The following is a 12,468-nucleotide window of genomic DNA, read 5'->3' on the forward strand; positions in this document are numbered from 1 at the left end:
AGGGGGAAGCTGCCCAACTCCTCAGATATCTGTGGAGGTAAAAACAGGTGGGGTCTTCCTCCTGTGATAACCAGCTAAACAAACAAAAAAGGAAGATATTTATTGTATATCTACTTTATATTTTCCACAAAGCTCTGTATATGTTTTGTGTCCAAGTGTCCATTTGGAAGGCTGTTCAGGCTACAATACGACAAATCTCAACTAACAAACAAATTCATCCATTCCAAGTCTGAAAAGCAAGTACCTATGGATTACCAAATCACCGTTTGCTGAAAGGGGCATCAGCAGTGAACACAAAACTTCTTTTTATCTGTTATTGTTAAAGATTAGCAGAGCCAAAAGTTATTAAAGAAAAATATTTATTTTCCTGTTATTTCTATTTGGGGGTTTTTTCCCACATCTGACAGCACACTGTATTTTTATTTACTTTCTTACTAGTTTCCTTTTTTACATTGAATTTCCTGCAGTTCGAGTCAGTCACACAGCAAAACAGGAACAGAAAAAACAAAACAAGCACATGCACTTTAAAAAATTAACTTATAAAAGCTCAAACCTGAGGCTTTAGAATCTGGAAAGTCTTACCTTGTCAACTTGCAGTGCACACTGCTCGAGAAAACAATTCGCTTTTACTATTCAAGGCACAGCTAAGTTTTTCATTGTTTAGTGGTTGTTGGATCTCAAATCTTTTGCCTACTATAATACTACTTGGAAAAAGTTGCTGAAGACGGCTTGCTTCTCAGTGCGTACTTCTAGGAGTGACACCTACTCCACATCAAACGGTTCTTGCAACTGAAGCCATCACAAGTCCATCATTTGGACTCGCATACTGGAGAGAACATCACACATCATTTTTCTTCTAAATATATACGTTGCAGTTTAAAGAAAAATATACAAACTACGGGGTCTTTCTAAAAAAAGTCTGAATTTAGTTTAAAATGTTATGGCACCCTCCCATCAGCTACAGCTGTGGACACAACAAAAGTCAGGGGTTTTTATCTAGTTTCTTTTACAATGTGTTAGGAAGGGTGGGAGGAACAGCAGGGTAGAGATGCATTTTATAGCCTAACTGAAATCAGAGATACACAAGCTTTCATGAGCAACAGCTCACTTCATCAGAGGTGCTTTTATAGCCTCCAATGAAATGAGTTCTTGCTCACGAAAGCATATGCACCTGCTTCAGTTGGCTTATAAAGGCGAGTCTCTACCCTGCCTTCTGCCTGACTGTGGACTAACAGTCAGCTACCCCTCTCATCAGTCCAGAGGTTTATACACCAAATATCAGTCTCAAGGTACACTGATCAGAGACACACCAAGGGTAAGAGGTGACAAATTTGAATGGCCTTTGATTGCCATCCCCTTAATCACTATGTACAAACAAGAGGTACATCCTTATACACAGCCCCAAAAGGTACTTCCTACAAAACCTTCTACTTGGGTTTCCAACCTCTTACTCTCCTAAATTCCTGAATAGCCTACGTATTTCTGTACAGACTCATATCATGTTCATGCAGCACGGAAGTACCTTCTAGTACACGCTACAGGCATCCTTGCATAGTGCTGAGGAGGACTAAGCCACCAGTTTGTTTTATCACATTTGCAACGTACCCCTACAGTAACTGTATTAACTTCTACCATTCCCCTCAACTCTAACTACTACTGGATGTCAGATGGAAAAAAAATGCAAATGTACTTCCACGTCTCTTGACACTATAATGCAAATTCAAATAGCACTGAGCAACAAAGATCATCCTGATTAAGTTTCACGGAAACCATAAAAATACTTGTACAAAAAGGTCAAATTTTGTTACTTTAAAATGCAAGGTTATAACAATATAATGAAATCATGCCACATTATCAGCTATCACTCCAACTGGCTTCATGCATACTTCAAAAATAAAAACAACAACAGTAGATGCTTCCTGCAGACATGTAACAGTCCTTGATATTTATCTGCACCATGGTAGATTGACTGTGGTAACCTCTCTGTACCTAACTCCTATTTACATCACTTCAATCTCCCTGAAATACCAGCTAAACTCTTCTTCCTCCCCAACACATGTTCACATTACTCCTTTCACTAGTTCCTCACCACTTTCCATATCAAATTTAAACTTTTGATTTCCCTTCTTCCTAACCCTGACACTACCAACTTGTTTCTTGCCAGAGCTCAAGGCATTAGTGGGAGTCTGACAAGTCTGTTCCCTTCATATTGCTTTTACTTCCCTCTCCCACAAGTGCCTTTGACATCTCGTGCCTGCAGTGTCCTCCCAAAGGCCGTAGCGCACACAGGTTTCTTTTGCAATTCCAAAACCCCAGCACTTCTCATGTCTATAACAATGACTTGTGCTGCCATGTCAACATTTGGAGGTAAGTTGGAACAGCTGGAATGAACATTATACATACTTCATGCAAAAATGCTGCTCTATCCCAATTTGCATCACTCTGCCTGCCTTTGTCATTTATAACAACTTTCTTTGCACTGCCATGTCCTATAAAACTTGGCTTGTAAAATCCTCAAGAAAGTTTTTATCATCTCTGAAAAGCTCTTATGCTTCTAGTCTGAATACACTTCATATACATAAACTATAATGAATTAGGAACCAGCTTGCTGCATCTTTGGCTCATTCATACGGCTCGCACAGTAGGAATACAAACTGCAGAATGTTTTCAAGCATCTACTCCAAAGAAGCTCCAATGCAAAGTGTGGGGTGGGGAGAGGGGCGGGACACAATAAAGATCAATAGCCCTGACTATACTAGCTGGGCAGGAAGTTTTCTTTTGCAACACCATCAGCCTAAATACATAGATCATCATCACAAGACCAACAGCACTGTTGACTAACTGCCAGCATTGCTCAAGCACAACAGAGATAAGAAATATTAAAATACGTGAGATCACTGGTTTTCCGCCATGAAAACCAAAAAAGAGAACAATATTAAAAAAACAGAGAGGAATTTCTTTTCAACAGTGCAGTTCTGTTCTTTCCAGCAAAGTAGAAATGTAACAATTTAAAAATGAAACAAAATCAAATCGTCAGTGAGAAAAAGTTGATGGACAAGAGAGATGTCCTAATAGATCAAAAAAGAGACACAAGTTTGTCCAATTTTAAGCTAATTAGTTCTGAAAAATATGCAGGCGTTTCTGTGCTGCAATACAAATATTATGCAAAAAATGAAAATTAATCAATTAATAGATTCTTGCCAGTGGCAATTTCAGAAAGTATCTTCAAGATATCACTTCTAATATTCACAATTACAGGAAAATAGGTATTTAGCAGGTGGCTGGCAAACACTGTGATGCTGGGGTGGTTGGAGTGTCCCACGGGAGCATGGGGGGCTCCCCAGCGCGCTCCCCAGCAGACCCAGAAATGGACCAGAAGCACTTCCAGTCCACTTCCGGGTCCGCCAGGGAGTGCACAGGGCTGTCCTCCCGCACTCCTGTGGGATGCTCCATCTGCCGCAGCATTGCAGCATTCATGAGCCACGCCTGGTAACTCAAGGTATGTAGGAAAAAAAACATTTAAAGTTGTATCTATGGCCGAATTGCTGATTAAATGTTCAGACTCAGCCGAATTGAATCGGGGACAGTGATCCAAATCAACCAACTGAATTGGTCCCCAATTTGGGCCGAATCTGAACCGAATACGGCCCATTTCACACACCCCTACTAATCATGTCCTGTTTATACGTGGTTTGCACATGAAGCATCTATATTAGTTTATCAGTTTATAAGTGCTTAATCAGACCTTTTTACTTTCCCTGGTTTTATGTGAAAACACCTCTCCGCTTCAATCTGAGATTTTTCTTCTATTTTACTTTTTATGAAAGCTGAAAAACCAAGCGCTAGTGAAAGAAGTATACCTAGGGAGAATCAAGTCAGTCACAAGTGTTTAAAAAATAAAATGACACCTCCCTCCGAAATGATCAAACCACATGACAACTGAGCTTTCCTTTACAATAGGATTTTCCTTCACCTTGTTTGTGTTTACAGCTTTATTTGTATTGATAGGATGGACTCGTCCTTATCATCCTTTTCAAAAACTAACCTTCATTCTCTCTCTCATTCACATGCTTTTAGTATTATATTCCCAGTGTAACTAATGTTTCCACCCCCCACCCTGCTACAAAAGAAATAACACCATACAATTCAGTTCTCACTTGTAGAAAGACAGGATTTCAGCTTTGTGCCATAAACAGTGTAAAGCCAAGCATTCAGGTTGCTTATAGACCACAGCAGGATTTACTACAAATTGTAACTGCATAGGAGTAACTCAGCTATAACTGCATTCCTGTACATAGTTACACAGGGATTGCAGACAGCTCCTAATGTACCTTTTTTGCTTGACTAAATGAAGACACTAAGAACTAAAGCTTCTGGCCTTTCACCCCTGCAGGCCCAAATTCAATTCCTTCTTCAGCTCTAGATAAAATTATGCATATGATCCTTCCAGCTCCTAACATCTATGAATCTATGAGATTGATACTTGTTGTGATCTGGAGGTGTCCATATTCAGTTTGCTACGAGTACCATTTTCTCCTTAGGAGAAACAAAGAATTTGAAAAACAGGGATACAAGTAAGGCAAGACATGTTTGAAGATAAGGTTTTATAATATTGTTTTGTTTCTGGTGAGTTTAGTAATGTTTCTTCAGGGTTTTCTTCCATCAAACGTGCGTGTATAAACTAGATACAGTTTTCCTAGTGTGCGCTTGAGGATTTGGGAAGTAAGGTAGAATACCTTATAAGGACTACAAATATTAAGAGGAGTGCTGGAATTGCATCTGAGAAGTTACAAAAGGGGGAGGGGGAATAAAAATCACAAAACAATGAAACTTAAAAAAACCCAAAAAACAATTTAGTCCTCTTGCACCAGGAATTGCAATCTATCAGCATATAATATCTGTATCTAGCCATCTATCTATCCTTCATATATATATATAGGATAGATTCCTTCATTTCCTTCTATCCTTCAATTGCCAAGAAATATATACATTTCCTGGCAAATGAAACCAGGACTTCCACTCAAAGCACAGAAGCAATGAAAGGGCTATATTTGGGTGTTTAGCTCAGTACACAATATTCTTTTTTGACTGAGAAGTCTCTGAAAGGGGAATAAGTTTAGGATTTAGTATTATTTTGCTTAAGGGGGGGAAATAAAAAAGGAAAGTTTTGATGCCAGGAATTTGAGTCATTCCTGTCCATATGGCAACAATAGGAACCTCTACAGAGAAAATGAAATTCCCGCAGGTGCCTATATTTAGGATCAAAGTACTTTTTAAAATACAAAACTTGTAATCTCTAAGGGATAAAAACTACAAAAGTGTCTGATGTGAACTTTATTTAACCTACAGTTTTCTGCCAACTTAAATACACTGGACCACTCCACTTGAAGGAAGGTATTTACCCACTGTGTGTTCTAAGATACATGGAAAAGCCATTACAGGAATGATCAACAGAACTATAAAATAGAAAAGCCATAAAATGGAAAAAAAAAAAAAAAAAAAAAAAGCAGAACTCATAAATAAGCTTACTTCTGAATTCACTCAGGCACGCTTACCTATTTCTTGATTAAATAATTCAAGTTTGGTCTGACGTGGTTATGTGAACAGGGCAGATCTAGCTATATTTATATCTTGAGAGCTAGTTCACCTTAAAACCCAATACAAATTTTATTTAGGGCTCTTAGGAAACCAGGTAACTGAAAAACAAATAAGATCTGTGAAAGTTTTTCCAACCACATGTGGCTGCTGAGCATCACATATGGAGGATAGTTCACGCACTTTTGGCTGCATTAGTTGCTAGTTCCACAGATTTGGTTGCACAGATGAGAAGGAAAAATTTCCAGTACTGCTGAACCAGGTGAAAACTTCTGCAGGAAAAGCAGACACACCAATTAATCATACTCTCTCCAAAGACGGCACCAGTGGAGCAAGATGAAAATGATCTATCGGTTTTGGTCACGTTTCTGTTGAACAGTTGTACTCAAATTTGAGTTTTTCCTTCTTGTATTTAATAGACACTGTTTTGGGGGTGGTTTAAAAAAATTATGTATATACACTCACATACACACACTTACTGCAGCTTATTTTACTAATTTTATCTGAAAGGTAAATTTTGGATTACACTGTCTCATGTTGAATCCCAATGTCCAACAACAGTGCAGCAGACAGAGATGAAGCATGCACCTAGTCACCACAATGCCACAAGCAATGTAACTGGCTCTCTGCTAAGCGGAGTCATTTAGAGAAAATGACCATGCATGGAGCTCCTCGACAATTAAACCATCCTCACAGATAAGCATGGGACTTGTAGTGACAGGACTTTCAGGTCAGGAAGGATACAAGTCCTGAACTGGATTTCAGTGGGGAAGAATATGAGACTTGTACTCTGTAAGGAACGGGGAGGGCTCCTTTTTCCCCTCAACGGCTAATGAATTAGAGGGGGATGGAACTGAGGGAAACTCATGCTCTGGTCTTGTCAAACAGAAAATATCGTCAGTGACAGTGGCAGCATCATGCCCGAGATCCAGTTTCTGGAATTTAAGGCTTGACCATTCCCTTCAGGCTGGTTAAGGGCAGGTTAACAGGCTTGGCTGGAAAACACAATATTCTCTTCGTATGAGACTAAACTTCACCTTGGGGGGCTGTCCTACCAGGGAGCATTTTTTTTTTTTTAAGAGAAAGGCAACTCATTTATATAATTCCTCTACCAAAACTTAAAGAAATTAAGACAACGGAGAACATCACTGAGTTACAAACAAACCAAATGGCCAAATACTTATAGTTAAAATGCACAAAGTAATTCAATTCTAGCTCGAGTGACATGGGGTTTTAAAATACCAATGAAGAATGGAAAATTCAAAATAAGTAGCTACCTTATTTCCTTTCCAAGAAATAATGCTCCTCCAGTCTCAGGTATTGGTGCAGCATCTTTCTTTCTGCAGACATCAAAGGCAATTCAGACTTGCCAGAGGCACTCATTTTTGGCCATGACCCATAAAAACCTCTCAACCAGAAAAGTACGTCCAACTTATTATTAAAATACCTAGTTCTCATTAGAAGATGGAACTGATGACATGATTTAACAAGAGGTCAACAAAATGACAACCAAGAACTTCTAAGGTGAGGTTGACCAAGGGGAGAGGTCAGTCCCAGAAAGATGTTTCTGGGTAGTAATAAGTTCTCCATTCTGGATCCTGATTTCTCCCCAGTCTGAGACATTTGGGATGTAGAAAGAAATAGAAAAAAATAGTACATGGGGAGATTTTCAAAGGCACAAACAGGAACTAGGTGCCCAACTCCCATTGAATTTCAATGGGAGTTCGGCATATAACTGCCCTTTGTGCCTTTGAAAATCTCCCCCACAGAAACCCTGGTTACAAATGACTCTGAAGTTCAAAGAATGACCTTGCCCTTGTGGGAAATGCACGAAGGCTCGTGCCTTTTAAAGGAAAAGATTTATGAGACTCTTACTGCAGATGTGCTTACAACCAGAAATCTATTTTTTTTTATGGAAAGGAGATGCGAGAAAAAGAGAGATGCCACTGTTGGAAAGAATGGGTCATTCTTTGTATCACTGCTCACAAAGAATACAGACACAAGTGTTTATTCGGAAAGAGATACTACCGTAAGGAAGCTCAATAGCATTAAGTGCTCTACAAGGGACTTGGACAAGGTTGTATTTGTGATACTGGCAGCACTAGGAGATGAGATGAGATGAGATTCTGGAAGACAGGAGCCATCGATTTAGACACTGCTGCATGCAAACTAAAGACAGTTGGAACACCTTAATGTTCCTCTCTCAACATCTGTCTATTTTGTTTTAGCCCAACAGATAGAAAGCTTATTAAGAACACAGGCATCTTTGTGATTATACTGCTTATCTACGAGGCAGTGTGCATAGAGCACTCTGATAGTGTGATTACATGCTGGACCAGCATCCAAAATCTGGACATGTCTTTTCTCTCATCTGAGCCTCAGACTGCATTTGTTTCTAGTCTGTTAGCTGGTGAAAAATCAGCCTTGCTTTACAACTTGAGTAGGATGGAAATGTGTCACTGGGCTTTATCCTATGCCTCTGGATAGCAACTGTAACACTCCTGGGCCAAGATGCCATATAGGACTGGCTGTCTATTGACTGCCTAACTAAACCAAATGCCTCCTCTTATGTGGAGCACTCTGCCTGTGATGTTCTGTCCAGGATAGCATCCTACATTTATAGGATCTTCTACAGCTTTTAGTTTCTTCGAGGATATGCTGCAGCTATACATTTGCCTGACTGGATCAGAAGGTGCCCCCCCCTTAGGATATCAGAGCCCAAACACTCGCTTCTATAAAAGATGACTCTGAAGCATCTCAGACCTTGGCTGAGTATCCTGCATGCCCCAAATGTTCTTCCAGTCTGAAAAGGCCAGTCAGTGTCTGCGGCAGGATTTGGTGGGAGGTGGGGAGAGGGCAGATTGTGAAAGCAGGACCCCTGATTACATAAACGTCTTCTCAGCTAATTAAGAGTGGATCCCATTCCTGATCTGATTCTGTTGGGAATTAATTTATGCCCATGAACTGAAAACTCAGACTTGCACATGTGCAGTGCTTCTTGTGGTGTAATTTTATGCAGAGACCAGAAAATACACAGCTGCAGGAGAAAACAGACTGATAACACTCAGCTCCATCATACTGTGGAACAGAGCAACTGGGTCATGTTGATACCCCTTCTGCATTACACTCAGGCATTCTCCTTGTGTCTACTTCAGTCCTATAAATTTGGACTCTTATAAAACTTTAGGCTTGGAGCCTTGACTGGATCATATCAACAAATACAGCATATGTCACGTTTTACAACTAACCTTTCTCTGGGTGGCAGCATGCGCAAGAGAAGCTGACATACTCTTGTTGTCTGACACCGTTGTTGTTAACCCACTGTATATCATTCTGAAGGATCAGATCCTTAGATTTTAAAATTCAGTGAGCAATTTGGCGTAAGCAATATAAACAGACTTTACTCATACTCTGGATTACAAACTGGTCAATATGATCACAGTGCATCTTTATGGTTCTTGCAATTGTTTTCCCCTTCCATACCCTTTGCTGTCATTTCTAAATTAAGGGGGGAAAAAGAATTCTCCTACCACGGACAGCCAGTGTCTGGGATTTCCTAGGAAAGAAACACTCTGACAAGTCGAAAAGCATAGACTCTGCCCCTCAGGAAGCAGCTCTGTACATATTGTCTGTTAACTACCACCTTTTCAACATGTGCTGCACAGAAGGAGGTCAGTCAAGAAATTAACCTTGCACGAAGTAGCAAAAAGGGAAAGAAAGACTCCAGCTCTAGTACCAAGTGCAACGGCACAAGAATCATTCCTTTCCCATAAAGATACAGATCTTTATTATCTGCCAAATCTTCCACACCCCCAAAATAGTCTCCTCAAGATTATTTTAAGCTTTGTGTAAATAACTGCTGCTTATTATGTGCTCTTTTTTTCTTTTCTTTTTTTAAATGACCAGAAGAGGTTACTTCTGACTGATAATACTGGATTTGGTTCCTTTAATCTTTAGATGCCTAAACCCTAACAAGTATGAAAAAGCAACATTAAGGGACTGAACTCAGAAGCACTGATATTCACGCTCTTAAAAAATAGTCTGTGCATTACTCTTTGTATAGTCTAAATTCCCACGTAACTGCCGTGTTTCTCAATCTCTTCCTCCCCAGCAAACTGAAAATATTTTTAGGACCCACTATGATCTCTGAAAGAATCATATTTGAGTAAAAAGTTCTCAAACAAATCACTTCTTCCCCCATCCAAAAGCCCTCATATGAATAAAATATTGTTCTAACTTTGCAAACAGGGAATCTAAATTAGAGAGCAAACTTGCTCAAGATCACAAGGGCCTTTTCAGGAAGGTTAGAAATATTAACTACTCACATGCTATAGATGTCAAGCTACTTATACAGTGCCTAGCACAATAAAGCCCTGGTCTATAATGTGGGTCTTTTAGAGGTACTACAATACTAACACTGTAATCTTAATTCAAGGAATTCTATTAGCAGGAAGTTGTATGCTTTCAGCAAACCTCATTTTCGTAATAGTTACAGTACCTAATCGGCTTGCCTTTGCTTTCCTCCAAAGAACAGAAACATAGTCATCATGTAAGAAGGTTATTTTCTTAGCTACATTTAATCTGAAGATTTATGTCCCAAAGTCCCAAAACCATACAGCTCTATAGAGTTTTAAGGGCAACTCTGAATAAATTAATTATTTTAGCATCAAAGAAATCCATTTGAAAAACTTGCTACTAGGCAGTGTGGGAAAGGAAGCTCAAAGGAAATGCTCAAAATCTCTCAACTCTACTCAAGGATCACAAAGTATTTGCATATTCACATTGACTTAACTCATTAAACTCCAGAAAAACAGAAAACATGTATGTAGTCCAATGCGTTAGCCTTAATCATCCTCAAATCCCTGTGTGCTCTTGAATTCTGGAATTTAACAATAATAAATATAGCTTTGGTTCAAGACCAAGTCATGCTTTAACTACGATGGAGAATTACTGTTACTAACTAGGGACTTGACCTTCAAAGACTAATGCACATGAGTAACATCCAAGTACATCCATTGATTTTAGTGAGGTTTCTTTTCATGTGTAAAGCTAAGCACTGCCTCAGTGTTTGCAGGACCTTTGCACCAAGCAGTTTGCATAGACCAAATGAGTCCTACAGAAACTAAAATTCTTTCCTACTTGTTAACTGATGGGCTTGAATGCATTTGCAGAGGTGAAATGTGTTTTTGTATTTGCAATTTATCAACAGATATTCATAATCACAAGTATTACCTTTGCGGCAGAGTTTGAAACGCCATGTGTGACATTTCTTATCAGGCCACCAACATTTCCATATTTTATTAGCCCTGTAACGCCTTCTGAAACATCATTCAAGAGACCCATTGGGTTGCCAAGGAAATCCACTGAGCCCAGAATCCTCGCCGCCTGACTAAGCAGTTCCTGGAAAAAGATAGGAAAAAAAACCCCCAAATTCTTCCTTAGCTGTTTTAGTTAACGGGGCAAATTATTTACAAATAACAACTTTTTAAACAACATCATTAACAATTGCTTATTAAAATACTGATTTATTCTCCTGGTTTTAAATTTCTCTCTCTGATAAAGACCTCATAAAACACTTAATTTAGATTTCTAACGGATAGGATTTCTCTGACACTCACCTCTTGAAAGTGCTTAAAGATATCATTAATGATAAACTCTTTGGTCTCATACGGGTGGACCCTGGTGAATGGATCCAGGTTAATCACAGCATCTTCAAATCGGATTAGAGGAAATCCTAGTGTGCTTTTCAATGCCTAATTAAATAAGAAAATGGTATTACTCCCTTTAAGGTCATCTGACACCTCATCTATGGCACTAGAATGTATTTCTAAGTAACCAAGACTCTCAGTGAATCATCTCTGCCATGTATATAGTCACTCTGTAATGCTGGCAATAGTTATGGACCCTTTCATAAACTGGCTATTGAGAAACTGTTTGAACAGTACTTATCTACTAGTCGGTAAACAAGTGCCCAGCCTGACACAGTCGTCACTTTTCCACAACTTGATAGAATTTTAACGTCAAAACAAAAAGTTCTCAGAAAATGTATTTCTAAGATTATCGTACTTAGTGTTGCTTCAGCTATTTACTCCTATTTTTGTTCACATATACATGATTAAACAGATCCCCAAATCTGGAACTGGAAACTTCCTTTCAGTACTTATTGGATGGGCCATGGGAGGTTTTCCCCTTTCTTGAGCACTGAGGAAGACTTGTATATTCAGAGGTGGGATTATTTCCTGGACGCTTCAGGCATTAGTATACCTCAACATTATCTGGTTCAGTGAGACTTACTTAAAACAGGCTTTTTGAAGTTGATATCATGAAGGAAGGTATTTGTATTTGTACTAGCAAAAAGAATGCAGGCCAGAGTTTTTATCAGCATCTAAGTTACTGTGATGTGTGTGGTAGATACACTGTATCTAAGCCAGGATTTACATTCAATATTTGCCTAAGGGTCTATGCATTCAGAAGGGCACTGGAAAGGGTACTGGTACCAAGCCATAAACATTTTTATTTATTTTTTGCTAACAGTGCAGCTTTTGGGATCCCATAATGTTCTGTATCATGCACATTTTAGAGATGTTATTATTACAGGTTAGGTTACCTATGCTACCTTGGCAGTAGCCAAAGAGATGGGGTGGAGATGACAGCAAGAGAGGAAGTTTCTTTTAATAGAAAGATGATGGAAGAGATGAAAGTGGTGGGGTTGTGTGGGGGAACTGATCATCATCGTCTTAGATGATGTCAATGAAAAAGTAAGATTGAAAAGGACACAGTGCCCTTTTTGAAGTGCTACCCATTAGTGCATTCAATGGGTTTAAATAAAAAGATGTGGATTTCAAAGGTGTCAACTGCTGCTGTTGGACAGTA

At 39.1% G+C, this 12,468-nt stretch overlaps 1 protein-coding gene across 9 annotated transcripts in view; it reads right to left on the reverse strand.

Annotated features, from left to right (window-relative positions):
* Positions 1-12,468, reverse strand: part of VPS13D (vacuolar protein sorting 13 homolog D) — a 183,236-nt gene that overhangs the window by 61,862 nt on the left and 108,906 nt on the right. For all 9 annotated transcript variants that reach the window (XM_090024785.1, XM_090024788.1, XM_090024786.1 and 6 more), the window contains 2 exons: positions 11,214-11,348; positions 10,828-10,995 (listed from right to left, as the gene is read on the reverse strand). In XM_090024785.1, coding sequence (XP_089880911.1) covers positions 10,828-10,995; positions 11,214-11,348 — 303 coding nt within the window. The remainder of the gene's footprint in view (positions 1-10,827; positions 10,996-11,213; positions 11,349-12,468) is intronic.

Source organism: Crocodylus siamensis, chromosome 12 (assembly GCF_052110815.1).
Source record: "Crocodylus siamensis isolate JL-2025a chromosome 12, ASM5211081v1, whole genome shotgun sequence".
Classification (NCBI taxonomy): domain Eukaryota; kingdom Metazoa; phylum Chordata; order Crocodylia; family Crocodylidae; genus Crocodylus; species Crocodylus siamensis.